At 36.1% G+C, this 16,212-nt stretch overlaps 1 protein-coding gene across 1 annotated transcript in view; it reads right to left on the bottom strand.

The window, feature by feature from the left end:
• Positions 1 to 710: 710 nt before the first annotated feature.
• LOC101896833 (ubiquitin carboxyl-terminal hydrolase puf) overlaps positions 711 to 16,212 on the bottom strand; it is a 28,836-nt gene continuing 13,334 nt past the window's right edge. Inside the window, exons 15-25 of the mRNA XM_059118972.1 lie at positions 15,613 to 15,880; positions 15,374 to 15,556; positions 14,910 to 15,309; positions 14,736 to 14,844; positions 14,493 to 14,664; positions 14,234 to 14,424; positions 7,606 to 7,958; positions 6,535 to 7,534; positions 6,340 to 6,463; positions 6,061 to 6,274; positions 711 to 5,995 (exon numbers count right to left, since the gene is read on the bottom strand). Coding sequence (XP_058974955.1) covers positions 4,887 to 5,995; positions 6,061 to 6,274; positions 6,340 to 6,463; positions 6,535 to 7,534; positions 7,606 to 7,958; positions 14,234 to 14,424; positions 14,493 to 14,664; positions 14,736 to 14,844; positions 14,910 to 15,309; positions 15,374 to 15,556; positions 15,613 to 15,880 — 4,123 coding nt within the window. The 3' untranslated portion in view covers positions 711 to 4,886. The remainder of the gene's footprint in view (positions 5,996 to 6,060; positions 6,275 to 6,339; positions 6,464 to 6,534; positions 7,535 to 7,605; positions 7,959 to 14,233; positions 14,425 to 14,492; positions 14,665 to 14,735; positions 14,845 to 14,909; positions 15,310 to 15,373; positions 15,557 to 15,612; positions 15,881 to 16,212) is intronic.

The following is a 16,212-nucleotide window of genomic DNA, read 5'->3' as shown; positions in this document are numbered from 1 at the left end:
TCGATCAAGTCGCTTCTTTACTTTTCGAACCATTTCTACTGACGTTGCTGTTTTCTTCCGTCCATTTCCTTGACGTTGGGCTACGCTACCAGTATCACGGTAAAGAGCGATGGTACGAGACACAAAAAATTTATTCGCATTTAAATGCTGGAGTGCTCTAACGATAGCCACTTGTCTCCATCGCTTGAACTCCATCACGAATAACTTTTTTTCTGGAAAATTCTCACCAAAACGCTTTTGTACGCTTGTAAACAATATAATGAGCTGTCACTGGAATGATTTTAATAGCTGTAGGACGAGTGGCTTAGAAATGACAGCAATCTGAAGTTAGTTGCATTTTTTTTATCTCACTGTATCAATATTATCGAATAATTTGTACGCGGTATTAAATACATTGTTCATCCTCGCCGTCTTTTAATTGTTTAAGACTTTTTTTCCGTTGTTGAATATTGTATCCAAGTTGTTAAATGCTTTATTCAAATTGCTAAACATAAAAATCTCATGGTGAAGTATTTAGTGTACCTTTTAATTTTTTCTAAGGTAAATATTTTAATGCTTCGAATAGAGCTCCCTTTTTCATAAAAATATCTTGTACGTTCATTTTTTTGCAAATTTCGTATTTTTTTATTTAGTTATTTTATAATTATTGTTTATTTTAACTATAAATTGTAAATTTCTTGCTGTAATGTTTTTTTTTTTTTTCTGTTTGTATATTTGTGTTTTTTTTTTGCGTTAGTTATAAAATCTTATTTACTTCTTTGCAATTATCCATATATTGATATAAATAAAATGATTTTCATTAAACTTAATTTTAAGATTCATCATTAAGAAACAATGCAATATAAATATAGATTAATAATTTCTGTTTTTTTTTTTTTGCATATTTATTAGACTTTTTTGTTTTTATTTTAAAAGTGTAATGTATGTGTGTGTTTGTTTTTTTCATTTTCTTTGTTTCCAAAAGAACAACCTTGGGTTATTCTCTTTTTGAATTATATTTCATAATTTTTATTTATATAATATTAATTTATAAGTAGAGATAAATATATAAAGAAAACACAGTATTGTTAGTTTTTTATTTTACATTTTGTATGTGATTTTTTTCTTTTTGTTTTTTTTTTTACACACACAATACCTCATAATTATAATTTTGTAAGTAAATAATATTTTCTCAACATCGTTTGGTTGTTTTTGTTCATTTTTCATTTCATTTTTTTTTAATAATCATGACCTTAGGCCAGAAATTCTTTAACTTACATAGGAAGAAATATGAGTAAAACCATAGAACTTAAACACAAATAAAAACACAGCGTTATTTAGGTTTGATAAGAAAATAAGAAATTATGTATGAATATTAATAACATTTCATTGTCAATGGGGGGAAATGGAAGATGGACAAACCTACGGGACCTATTTCATATATACAATACAATTTTGAGGGCTTCATAAAAAATTTATGTTTTTGAACTTGATTAAAATGAATTAAAAAAATTCTTTTATTAAATGCATAATTAATTGATGATGAAAAATTATTTTTTAATTTTTAATCTCTTACAGATCATTTTTTTAATTTTCACAATTTTCACGTCAAGAGAACCATTCGAGAATTTCAATTGTAATTCGAATGGTTGCAATTGTAATTTGAATTATTTCAATTGTAATTTGAATTATTCCAATAGTAATTCAAATTATCCCATTTGTTCCATTTTATAATAAAAAAAAAAACAATTGAAATAATTTGACTTACAAATGGAATGATTCGAAATACAAATAGAATCATTAGAATTACAATTGAAATAATCGAGTAACAACTGAAATAATTCGAATTACAATTAGAATTCTTGAATTATAACTGAAATAATTCGAATTACAAATACAAGTGAAAAAGGTCTGGCGAGAGAGGGATTGATTCTATCGTATACACAAAACTTAATTCGATCGTAAATTTAGTCGATATCGAATGCGAAATGCTTGCCCCAGGTCCCTAACGACATCCAGCTTTTAGGCCAATTTCAGGCAGCGAGTAGTGAGTGCATTGGGGCTGAGTGGTGTTCAAACGGCTTGATGATTTTGGACATTGTCTTATTTTGGTATATATTTATATTTCAATTATAATTCCATATTGAATTTATACCAAGCAGTGATTGGTGAGCTATTGTTGAAATTCTCATCCGAAAAGATCTGGCTATATATACAAATAGATCTAAGCTAATACAAAGATCAATAATTAATTTTAGCTTAACCATGACGGCATCATTTTTCAGGTCAAAAATTCTGTCTAGATGTCAGTAGTATATAATTCCATTCCAATCCCATAAACTTGGGAGACTTCAAGTGTACAAAATAACACTTTTTGAAATATAAGATTTCGTTCAGCTTGTTTGGTTTTTGGTTACCACAGGAAATAGGCGGCTACTAAATGATCTCGCGAGAATACTCATTTTAATATGAGGTCATATTTGTATATTACAATTGAATTTCTACTCTGCATTTATCCATTTATTAGGGGGCTAGTGATATTGCGTCCACACACAGGCTCCATTATTTCATTATTTCAAGTTGGCAATGGCTGAGGTTTGGAATCAACAGTGAATTAAACAAGGTAATCTGGCCAGTGATCTCTCGATAAGGCTTATTCGTCCCATATTATCACATTACAGACAGGTGGGAAATATTTGCCATTGTCATTTGTCTTCTCAAACGTATCCAATTTATTTCATTTTTTTAAGAAGATCCTCTTATCTTGGCATTTCTAGTATTAATGTCGTGTATTACCGCATGAGAGACACTCACTTTTCGGTAGGTAGAAATCAACCGTAGATGGGAAATATATTCCATTGGCATTAGCCTTCGCAAAGAAATCCTCGTATGATCCTCTTTTCTTGGCATTTTTTCATAATCCTGGACAATTCTGAGCCCCTGGACAATGTGGGAATGAAGAAGAGATGTCTTTGATGTCTTGTATAATCGCACAAGAGAGTGAGCGTCGATAGGTGGAAATGCACGTAGTTTGGGCATAGACAAATGAAGATATAGACAACGAAAAGTTAGTTTTGCTTTTTTTCCAGGTGGCTCTCATCATGTTTTGCATAGTCAACATGCTGATTTACGCGTTCAAGCCACTCGACTTCGAAAACACATTTTATCGTTTTTCAAGAATTTCACTGGAATATTCCCAAATTTTTCGATGTCATCACGTACTTTTCACATTTCTTTTATTATGAAATAATTTTCAACTGACAAATATCCTACAGTTTTTGTTATTTTTAACGTTTTAGAATTGAGTGACTTCAATATTCCCACTCAAACCCCTAAAACGATATAGACGACATCTGCTGATTCGATTTTTTTCGAAGATAAACGGTGAGAGCGTTTCGTTGTCTATATTTTCATTTGTCTATGGTTTGGGTATAGATTTCATTGTAATTTGTCTTCTCAAACATATCCTGGTATGAACATCTTTTATTGGGAGTTTTCTTCACAACTCTATCTAAAGACATTCATATGTATCCAGGGTGAACATAATGGATCGGATGAAGAAATCTATTTGAAACTTGGTGTTTTTTGCATTGACATTCTGTTTTTTTTTTTTTTTTTCAAAAATTATATTCTCAATTTTTAAGGGGAAAGAAAAAAAAAGAAGTTGGTAAAGGTTTCCTGGAAAGAGTTTCTCGGAACAGAAATGTGTTCGATGTTTTTCATTGTGTTCGATTGCATATCCTGTAACCGGTGAATTCACATTGGTGTTTTATATTTTCTTGTGTTTTATAATAAAAATAAAATAAATTGTAATCGGATGAGTGGATCTCAGGGGTGTCCTACCAAAAACAAAGTTAATGTGTTTGAAGGGCGAATTCAGCGAAAGAACGACGAGGATGCAATCAAAGCCATAATCCTTCCACTCATGACAGTGCTCCGCCATTTTTATCTCTATGGTCTTGTTATTTTATAGAGATTACGTTAAAACTCCATAAGTATGTCCAATGTTTTAAAATATGACCATGAGTAGACCCTTTAACACAGCTGTATTTTTTGATGTTACTGGGGAACTGACATTATTGTTGCTTTTAATGCAGCTTGAATTGCCTAAATTGCGTTCTTAATTGATAACCAAATCGTATTGCCATACACCTCTCGTTTTCTTTAGCCAAAAGAAAAAATGTTTATGTCTTCAATTATTATTCCATATTTATGAAATTCTTTTTTTTTTAAATTTTAATTAATTGAAATTTTGCAATATTTTCTCAATTGCAAATAGTGTACAAAAAACTACAATGTGTTTCTCTTTTTACCAGATTATGCAATGCATTGTGAATGCTTATCGGCAATGAATTTATATAAAAAGAAAATTATAAATTAATACCTTCTTAAAAGCAAATATTGTGTTTACAAAAAACATGATCTTTTTTCTTCTTATACTTTACATAAATATTTGTCCACCTGGTATATTGTGATGGGTGACATACAAAAAAGAAAGAAGTAAAAAAAAGACTTTGGGATATAATGAAGTTCTGTGAAACTTAAAATAAGCTAAAAATAGTTGGAGAAAATAGGAAAAATAGAAATTATTAAAAATTATAATTATTAACAATTTTAGGATAAAAAATAGTTTTTTGTTGTTGTTTAAAAAAGATATTAGCTTAAAGCTTAATTTAAATTAAAATTAAAAAAGCATGATAGTTGAGTTGGAGAAAATATGTTTGCAAATAATGCCTACTTTCAGCAGCGAGAGAGAGAGAGAGAGAGAGAGTGGGGGAAGAGAAAATAAACAACCTAAATTTAAAAATAATTATCAAAAGGTTAAAGTAAATTAGTCAAAGTGCTTAGCACTGCTAATCTAGCATTTTGCCAAAAAACAAAATATTTAACAAATCATTGAACGATAACTAAATTTGCGGCGAACTAGCAGCCGTGGACGTTGAGGCCGTGTTTGCATTAATAATATCATCACTAGACGCTTTATGTGTATGTGTCGCTGTACTCGTTGTAGTTGTGGTGGTTGCAGTTGCCACTTGGCCAGTCTGCTGTTGTTGTTGTTTCTGAATATCATTGTCATTGGATTGGAGTTCATTTCTTTGTTTTTGTTCCTTCTTCTTTCGATTCGCATGCTCGTCGTCATCATCATCATCTTCGTTTATTGGCATTTCCTCATCTTTGTTTTTTGTGTCCTTCTGGTTTTCTGGCGAAGTGGATGTGATGTTATTATTACTGCTATTTGTGGAATTACAATTAAAGGCACTGCCTTGTGAATTGTTATTGTTGTTACCGCCACCATTACCACCACAACCACCTTCATCACTACTCTCCGGTATCGGTGTTGTATTCTGTTCACTTTCCATGGTCTCGTCCAGAACACTTTGATTTGCACCAGTATTTGGCGAGTTACTTTCCTCTTTTTGCATTAAAATCAAAATACTTTTGATGTACGTTTCCATGGTAAGCAAAAGTTTAATGCGTTTTTCGTGTTCATCCATTAGACGTTCATCGGCAGTTTTCTTTGTGGAGTTTTTCTCAGAATTTATGCTAGCGTAAGCAGCAGAACTTAGAGCCGCGGCAGCAGCAGCAGCTGCAGCCGCCGCTGATGTTGAGGGTGTTTCCAGAAGACAAGCCTTTGTTGATTCCTTACTTTCCTTTACAGGTGATTTAATAGCCTCCTTGTTTCGATCTTCCTCAGTTTTACTGTCAGATTTTGTTTCCGTCTCTTCAGAAGATATTTTTGGTTTCTTCTTCACTTCCTCAATATCGTTGTCTTCCATTAAGCATCTCTTCAATGTCTCCTCTTCCTCCATTTTAGAATCACCTTCTTTTTGTTTTGTGTTGGCAGTTTTTTCATCATCATCATTATTATCTTTTTTGTTTTCATTTGCGTTGGTTTTTTCGTTTCGTTCCTTATTGTTTAGCTGGTCTACATCATCCTTTGCAATGGGAGTTTTGCTCAATTCCTTATCGTCTTTATCATCAGTGTCCAATTTCAGCTTTTTGTTGGGGAATAATTCTAAGACACAAAAAGAAAATTGTTAAGAGTTTTGTAATTTTTTTTATATGCGCATTTAGTTTTACCATCCTCTGCAATTTTTTGATAACGGGCGCTTTTGTACAGTAAAGCCTTAAGAGATCCCCTTAATTGTTTGCGAACTGAGGCCGGTATGCCAGTGCATTGGGCAAAAACCCTTATGGCAAAAAGATCGCCGCACAAATCATCCAAGTCCTCTTTTGAATGCATGGAATAACTAATGGAGTACAAAAGACGTGCAATGGGTAACTGGGAGGAGACCTAAAAATATCGAAACATAAAATGATTTAATTTGCCTATAGAGAGATTTCAGGGGTTACTTATACCTTGGGATAGTAGATTTCCAAAAATCCTCTTATATACTGATCACTCAACGAGACACGACAGTCCCGCAGTATTATATGTATATATTCCACCAAATATTGAGTATTAAGCAACAGTTCCGCATATCTGAGAAACAAAAAATATACAAGAATTAATCATAAATTTACAATCGGTAAAATGTGTCTAACAAAACTTACTTATTAGTACTCTTATTATTATAAATGCCAACCCAAAATTTGGGAAAATAATTAAAACCCAACGGAGCTGCTTCTATGGCCGCCAAACAGCTCAATCTAACCAGTGTATCATTCAATTGATTTGTATTTACAGCCATTCTCATCATTACATCCAGAAAATCGTGATATGGCCTGTAGAATGCCTCAACCTGGGCATCATAGGCAAAGTCTACACCGCGATGCAACAGTTCACTGTGTGGTATACACATTTGCACCATCGGTCTCGGTGGTCGTGGCATATTTTTGGCCATAGTTGGCCATGTTGTTTTTCCTCCTCGGCGCGGGAAGTATGGACCCAACGGACCAATTGCATTGGGTGCACTGGCCGCCGACAAATGACAATTAAGTAGAATGGGTGCTAAAATACTGGTTACATCCAAATTAGGATTACGCACAAGCTCTTTAAGTACATCCAAGGCCAGGCAGCATAATTCCGGTGGGCTGTAGGTATTTAAGAATGTAGCCAATCGTTTTACGGCGTCCGGTAGACCCTTCAACAGAGCTGTGTGCTGTTGATGTTGACGCAAAAAATGTTGTTGCTGCAATTGTTGTTGCATTTGTTGTATCTGTATTTGCTGCATTTGTTGCTGTAGCTGTTTTTCTTTTTGCTGCTGTTGTGTTTGCTGTGGAGACTGTTGCGACTGTTGTTGGGACTGTTGCTGCTGTTGTTGTTTCAATTGTTCCTGTTGTTTTTGCAACAATTGCTGATGCTGTTGTTGCAACTGCTGCACCTGTTGTTCCAATTGTTGCTGTTGTTTTTTGCTAGCATTACTGTCGAGGCGTGTACTCAAACGCAGTGTGCTCAAAAGTAAAACCATTTCGCTTAACAATTCCTGCAAGTCACCCGAGACATGACAGGCAGTGGCCTCATGATGCATGGAATGTAGTGTGTGCAATGCCTCAAAACACATCTCCAAGCCACCATTATATATGACCAGGAGACGATCTTCTTCATTGTCAACTAGAAAAAAAAACGAAACAAAACGCCACATATGATTTAATGAATGAAAAAATCAATATACTCTGTCTTACCTAATATTCGAAAAGCATTAATCAATGTGCCCCATGAAACCCGGGCATCTAGTCCCGTTAAATAAGCTGACAATGTGGTACGACGGAATGTGGTGACTTCATGTTTTTCCTGGTCACTGGCATCCATGTGACGTGTGGCAAATAGGGTCATCAATTTGAAAAGTTCATCCACAGCGGCCGCATATTGTGTGGGATGCGGCGTAATATTCTTGAAGGCCCATTGCAAATTTTGATGAGCGGCCAGCTGACGTGTTAAACTACGGCTTCGTTCACAACATAAACGCAATAAACCATAATAGGCTGGCAACATGGCGCGATTATAGGCCACAATTTCGGAATCGTCGTGATCGGCTCTAAAGAGAGAAAAAACAAACAAATGATTTGTAAATAGTTTAAGAATATATTTTTGAGGATCTTTTTCTGATACTCATCATAATCATCATCAGACCTACTATCTTGGATTGGGGTCATTACAGTGTATTGAAGGAAAAAATTTAATATGACCAATTGGAATGCAGTTGAAGATTTTATAAGAAAAATTTGGGCTATCAGAGTTAAAAGACAGGGCTGTCAGTGTTGATTTTTTTAGAATATATTTAAAGTTTCCTCGTCTCATAATAAAGTATATTTTTGTGCGGCTATGATGAGTGCTGAGAGAATTCATATAAGGCCAATCGATCTATTTTCTTATTTTCCGGATACCAATCCCATGGACTATTGTGTCTGTAGTGTCAAGATGGTTTTTATTTAAAAATAAAAGTAATTCTGGGAATAAATACAAAGTTTAAAATGCAATATGCTCTACGCTCCTTAGATGCGTCCGCTCTCGGTCAATGCTCAACGACGACTGACTCATAAACTCATTTTGATAGTTGACAATTCGGCCTCTCCTGACTCTTCGTCCCTCCTGGGCGAACTATCATCAGACTCATCTTTATCTTCGATTTCGAGACTTGGATCACCATAGCACCAGGGCTTCATATGATCCGTCGACATAACACCGCAATATTTCCTTTGCTTCAAACTTAAATCCGGCAGATCCTCTACCAGATAACGATCGTTTCCGATAATTTTCGTGACGATGTATGGTCCTTTATACCGCGCATCCAACTTATGCGATTCTCCTGTAGGCTGCGGTACCGTGTCTATCACCACCAAATCGCCTTCCTTGTACTGAGTTGGCTTGGCATGACGGCTGTCAAATCTTGCTTTCCATTTTTCCTTTTGTTTCTGGATGTTAGCAACAGCCTGCTGTTGAATTACCCTAACATCGAAATTCTCTCTTTCTTCATCACCAACCGCCTGGATAATTCTATTGTAACTGACATCTCTGAGACTAAAGTTGAATATTAAGTCATTTGGACTGAACTTTGTAGTCGCATTCAGCTGCGAGTTAATACTCCACTGTATCGTTGTTGTCTCAGTGTCCCATTCTTTTGTATCACCTACTAGACATTTCAACGCATTCAAAACTGTCTGGTTGATCCGCTCGGCTTGGCCATTGGCTCTTGGTGTTCGGACTGCTGTTTGTACATGTTGTATTCCGTTGTATTCCACAAACTGTTGGAATTCTTTAGACGTGAACGCCGTTCCCTTATCCGATACAATTCTTCGTGGCTGTCCGAAAATCGACATAACTTCTCGCAGCGCTGTTATAACCGGAGCAGTCTTTGTATTCCTGGTTGGCTTTATAATGGTGTACTTACTGAACGAACAGACAATCAAGAATACATATTGATTTCCTTTCTTACTTTTTGGGAAGGGACCCATGTGGTCGATGTTGATACTTCTGAATGGAATTGGTAGGACTTCCTCAATATGTAGTTCACCCTCTGCCTTGCCTCCTTTTACCTTGTTGTAGCAGCATTCCGGACATGACTGAATGTATGATTTTACATAACGTCTCATTCTCGGGAACCAGAAATCACGTTGAAGCCTTTGGAGAGTTTTCTCTTCACCGAAGTGTCCCAAATCGTCATGACAAGCCTTAGTTATTCGCCACCGGACTCTTTCTGGAATCACCATACGTTTCATATTGTTGACTTTGCGAAATAGCCTCCCATTTTCTATGACGTAGTCCGCTTTGATCTGCTTAATTTCATTTACCTCGTTTTGTAAATTACCATTGAGAACTTCAAAGATGTGTTTCAGCTTCTTATCCGACATTTGCAGTTGATAGATCCAGTCGTTAATGTTCATTGTGAGTGCCAGAACATTTTCCGCTACTGTTCGGGATTGACTTGATGGTAACGTTGGACTTCTGCTCATCCCATCCACGTGAGTCATCTTGGCACCTGAGCGATGAGTAATGGTAAAATCAAACTCCTGCAATTTAAACCACCATCTAGCTATACGAGGGGGTAATGGAGACGTCGCCTTTGTTGTTGCTATGGAATTGCAATCTGTGACAATATTGAAGCACTTTCCGAGTAGGTAAATTCTAAACCTTTCAAGCGTCTCAACAATTGCTAATACCTCGAGTTCATGACTGGCATATTTTCCTTCACTTTCAGTACACCTACGACTGTAGTAGAAAACTGGACGCAGTTCCTCACCTTCATACTGCAACAATACTCCAGACAAACCAATAGAAGAAGCATCCGTGTGTACTTCGTGTTCCTTATTTGGATCAAACAGAGCCAAAACTGGTTGTGTTGTAATTCTGGTCTTCAGGGTAATAAAAGAATTCTCCTCAGGTTCTTTCCAGATAAATACAGCATCCTTTTTCATTAGTCTCGTAAGTGGCATGGCTATTTGGCTATATTTTGGCACGAACTTGCGGAAGAAGTTAGTGATGCCAATAAACTTGCGCACATCTGATACGCTTTCGGGTCTTGGGAATTCTTCAATGCATTTTGTCTTCTCTTCTCCAGGGCGTATACCATTAGCACTCACTGTATGACCTAGGAAACTTACACTTTCCTGAAGGAACGAACATTTAGTTGGCCTTAGCGTCAACCCCTCTTCTCTTATGGCGGTTAGGAACTCTTCTAGTACTTGGAGTCCTTCACTAATCGTCAAGCTCGGGATTATCACCTCATCCACATAACTTATGATGTTTCTCCGATGTTTCAACTTACGTATTATTTGGGTTATCATTTCCTGGAAGACCATCGGTGCATTTGTTAATCCGAAAGGCATTACATTATATTCATATAGACCGTCTGGTGTTATAAACGCCGTGAATTTCTTGGATTCTTCCTTGACGTGTATCTGGTAATATCCTGATGTCATGTCTAACGTTGTAAAATACTTATTTCCAGATAACAACGAAAGTTGTTCTTCAACCACTGGCATCGAGTACTGCTTTTTGATGGTGACTTCATTTAATGCTCGATAATCCGTACACATACGACTTTCACCGTTCGCCTTTTTGACCAACAATACTGATGCTGCATAGGGCGAATCACTTGGGCGAATAATGCAACATCGAAGCAACTTGTCAATTATGTCTGACAGAATTTGTCTTTGAGAAAATGGAACTTGGTATCTTTTACCAACTACAGGCTTGTCCGTAGATAAACTTATTTCCATTTGTGTATTTTTACACCTTCCAAGGTCTTCAAGGGTTTCAGCAAAACAGTCCTTGAATGACGACAGTATTTGGTCTAATTTTTCCTTTTGATGCTCATCCAGACTTTCTCCGACATTAAATGTACTTGGCATTGTTGACTTTACTTTCAAGACACCATGCTCAATTGTAAGTTTTGTTTGCTTCTTACACAATACGTCTCTTCCTAAGAGAACGTCATATCGCATCAAGTCATTCGGCACTACATAAATGGTAGTCATTAAACTCTCCTCGTCGATGACAACGTTAGTCTCAAACATTTCCACCACTTCAACAATAGATCCACCAAAACCTTTCATTCTTTTTGACGTTACTTCCATATCGCAACCCTCTGGAACTACAGCTTTCCGCATTAAGGTAAAGTCGCTTCCAGTGTCCACAAAACCTTCATATGTCTTACCATTGACCGTAACATCTTTCATAACCGGTGGGCAGTAATCCTTAGACTCTTCTGTCATTGCTGCCACAGTTGTACCTTTACCTTTGCATTGCGATGCATCGTGACCAATCTTTGCACATTTACTACACTTCGGCTTCTTCAATGGTTGTGGGCAACTAGTTGAGATGTGCCCAAACCTGTTACAATTGAAACATTTTACTCCCTTGGTTGGCGCTCCACCTGAGACACTTGCGGTTTTGTCATCCTCGTCATTCTTTGTTTGCTTCCTTGCATACGTTTGTATGGTCAAATTCTCCAACGACCTTAATAATTCACTACATGTCTGCGGGTTCATAGCTAAAAGTGTTCTTGTTAAGCTGCTATCATTGAGACCATTTATGATGTACGACAGTATTGATGCCTCATCTACGCTTCCTCTTTTCCCTATGGCCAACATTGCGTAATAATATTCCACCAAAGACTCATTCGAGTTTCGTTTCCTAGCTATAAGTTCACGATGAATGTCAGCAACACTTACTCGACTTGGGAAATCCTTTAAAAATTGTTGTCTGAACTCTTTCCATGTTTCAACCACTGGTAAAGCATCTATCCACATTTTAGCAACACCACTCATTTTATGATGAACTGCAAACAAAGTTGTTTCATCTGACCATCCATGAAGCCTTTGCAACGTTTCAACCTTGTCAATGAATTGGACTGATGTAACATTTCCTTTAATTGGATCGAAGTCTGGTATCATTACTATGTAATCCTTTAAACAACCAGATGTTCCGGAACCAGATTGTCTTGATATTACTTCAGCTGGAACTTGCTGTTCTGTATCCCTTGAATTTAACCCTGCATTTGACGTAATAGCCCTTTCTGTTGAAAGTGTTGTTAACTGTTGCACACTTCTTGCTAGAGTCAACATTATATCCTTTAGCTCTCGCATTTGACTTGTTAGAGAATCATCACCCGTCTCAGCTTCATCAAATCCATGGAAATCCTCCTGTGACTCTGAATCTTCAACTTCCACTTCGTCATTTCCATTGCAAGCCATGAGTCTAGCAATTTTCTCGGACTTATTTCCTGTTCGTGGTAAGCTTCTTGCCAGTAATAATTTGTCTAGCTCCGCAACCTTTAACGAACTTATTTTCACCTTCATACTTTTCCTTGTGAATTTTCCTTTTTAATTCGTTACTTCAGCAAATCTAGAACTATTCCTTTTTTTTAGAAGCCGCACGCCCTAAAAATATACGTTAACTTTTCCCTTTTTAAACTTCTTCTTCGGGGTTCCCCTCTTTATGTCTTGCTTTCAATCTCCTTGATGTACTATCGTTGTCCTACTCACTCACACTTTTGAGTATACCTTTGTACATTCTCCTTTGATTGATGCTTTCTCCTTTGCTCTCTTTGAGCACGTTACACACTCTCACTAAACTCACTCGAACTTTTGAGTTTAGGTGCCTTTGCGTGGTTTCTCCTTTGGTCGTCGTTGTTGCTTTGCATTGAGCTCTTCACTACTACATCACTTTGACGCCTTAGTTTCTCAGCTCTTTGAGTATTTTTCTGCAATTCTTATCCAAAATGATGAAATTCCTTGTAGATTTCTGTTCTTATCCCACTTCTGATTCTGTCAAGATGGTTTTTATTTAAAAATAAAAGTAATTCTGGGAATAAATACAAAGTTTAAAATGCAATATGCTCTACGCTCCTTAGATGCGTCCGCTCTCGGTCAATGCTCAACGACGACTGACTCATAAACTCATTTTGATAGTTGACAGTAGTATTTTGGAAAGCAAGGTTGGCACTAAAAAATACCAAAGTTTCGATCACTTCAAGCAAGCGCTTCGCCGGGAATAGGCCAAAATACCGCAGAGCAACATTCGGGCAGCGGGTTTCATTGGCCATTTGAAGGCCATAATTCGTGATCAAAGGTGACAAATTTGTACAAATCTAAACTTATTCTAGAGTTTGATGCTATTTCCGACATTTTTCGCTTTCATTCAATAAAATTTAAAATAAAATGTAAAAATTATGGCGTTTGACTTTGTTGCAGAGTTTTATCTCACCCTGTATAACATTAAGTTTTTTAAACATATTTTTGTTAAGAACTATTATGATGGATTATTTAAGAATACCTTTGAACGGTCTCCCCATTTAAGGAATTAGGATTTGACAATCGAGAATTTTTATACTTCCTCTTCAAACGAATGTTTAAGCCTTGGCAACATTCTGACTTTATTCTATTTAAGGGATTTGGATTTCACGATTTTATGCTTCTTCTTCAAATTAATTTTCAAGGCCTTGGCAACATCCTGACGTCTCTCTATTGAAGGACTTGGATTTTACGACCGAATATTTTAATATTTCTTTCAAATATACTTTTAAGGCCTTGGTAACTTTCTGAAGAATCTCTGTTTGAGAGATTTGGATTTAACGATCGAGTATGTTTAAACTTCCCTCAAAGGAATTTTTAAGGCCTTCGTTATTTTTTGAACTTTTAACTTTCTCAAAGGCATTTTTAAGGTCTTGGTAACTTTCTGTAGTTTCCCAATTTAAGGGATTTTTAGGGCATTGATTTGTATCCAAGGGAATTATTATTATTATTATTATTATTATTTTTTTTTGGAATAGCCTATTGGAGTTTAAGACCATCGCTTCCACAAAATACTTACAATATATAATTAAATGCTATATTCCTTGTGATTTCTGGACAGTTTGCTACAATCAATGCATTTTCGGGGCAATCGAGGATGGTATGATGCCAAAATGCCAACAAAGCGTGTTTATTGTGATGAGCTGGTACACTTGGCTCTGACAAACGTGGATGAAATAGATCCCACAAAGCACGCATGTAAGGACCCATCTACAAAAAAATCAAATAAACAAAAAAACTTTGTGAAATTTTTCTTCTTAGGATGAAACTATTCTTACCATAAGTTTTTCAGTCTTAGATGCCATACAATATGCTAAAAGGCTAAAGTAAGAAGTTAATTTTGTTGTACCATGAACGCCAATATCGGCGTATGCTCTTGCTGGCCGCAATAAACGTAACAGCAAATTAATGATATTGTGTAGAATTATTTGAGCATCGTTGTTAAGTTCACTGGAAGAGAAGACAAATAGGTATTTTATTTGAATTGATATTTTTGGAGAAAAAATAAAGTTCTCACTCACCGATAAACATGAGATGATGAAGACGATGATAATTTGTGCAGTGAATGTATGCGAAAGTTAGCCCTAAATGGCTGTGATGGTACCAGTGAGACCAGTAAATATGCAGCAGCTGAAATATATTTAAGTTGCAGACAATTAAAAATAAACGATAAACGATTCCTTATTTATACGCACCATTACGAACTCTTGAATTGTGATGGGCAAGCAAATATTGCTCCACCCATGTATCGGCCGATTGTAAGATCCAGGCATGTGCTATTTTATTTTTGGGTGCTTGAAAAGCCAGCCAATCCAATGCCGACTGTGGACAGTATTCGGCAGCATCCCAAACCCGCTGCAAAACTAATTGAGAAAAACATGGCAGGCCTGAGGGTCCACCCTGAGTTTCTGTCAACAATGTCAATAGCTTAAAGAAAGGACCACACAATTCAGTGTGCTTGGTTACAGATGTAAACAACATGGTTATGATTTGATTGGCCAAACGCTCGTCCCAGCGACAGAGAGCATGTATTAAATGCCTTGTTTGATGAGGATTTATGTTATCTTTAATTTGTTGATACAAAAACGGGAAACCCTATACAAGATTCAAAGATAATATCTACATTACCTTGCAAAATATATAACTTATCTGAACTTACCTTGCCGCCTGCAATGGCGTTATAGTCCTTGGGCGACAATTTCAAACGCAAATCTGCTCCCCTCGATCGTTCAACTAAGCTTGCCACCAAGGCAATCATTTTATCCAATGAAGCTGGCCTTGTCTTATCCACCGATAATGCCTCATCCGAGGAATTATCATCGTTATCCGAACCAACTTCAAGCTGAAAATTAAGTCATAATTAATAAATATTGCTTAACAAATAGCGATTAAACTTACTTCATGAGTCTTATTGCCCAAATAGAAATCGGCCACACTTTTTATAACACCAATGCGTAACAGAAACAAAGTTTCCTCATCGCCCATGCGTGAAAATTCGAATAGCAAGCCAAAGAACTCGGAAAGATTGCGTAAATGGGCTTTAGCACCATGTTCCATTAGTATGGTCAATGAACTTATGAAACGAGTAACACATGAAGCTGTTCCAATGACCTCCTTGTCATCGACATCCGATTCGGTTTTCAAATAAAGATGGCAATGTGAGGCTCTGTAAATAAGGAAAAAATGTTTTTGGTAAAAAATAACAAATATGAAATACCTCTGAAAGGGTTAAAAATCTCAAATGTCAATAACTTAGACGACCTTTTCGTTGTTTGTTCTCCAAAAGTTAAGTTTGTTTACACAAATGTTTTTTTTTTTTCAGATTAAACCAAAAGAAACTATTCTAGCCATTAATATGTAGTTCAAATGCTAAGTATTTCAATTGAGTTCAATCATTTTCAAGATACCTGTGGAAAAATATAGTTTAATGTCAGACAAAATGAAAGTGTTACTTTCTTTTGTAATTCTGCTGATATTTTCATCACAAATTTCGGCGTT

Source organism: Musca domestica, unplaced genomic scaffold (assembly GCF_030504385.1).
Source record: "Musca domestica strain aabys unplaced genomic scaffold, Musca_domestica.polishedcontigs.V.1.1 1, whole genome shotgun sequence".
NCBI lineage: Eukaryota > Metazoa > Arthropoda > Insecta > Diptera > Muscidae > Musca > Musca domestica.
The sequence above is the reverse complement of the archived record's forward strand: the minus strand, read 5'-3'. Positions and strand labels throughout refer to the sequence as shown.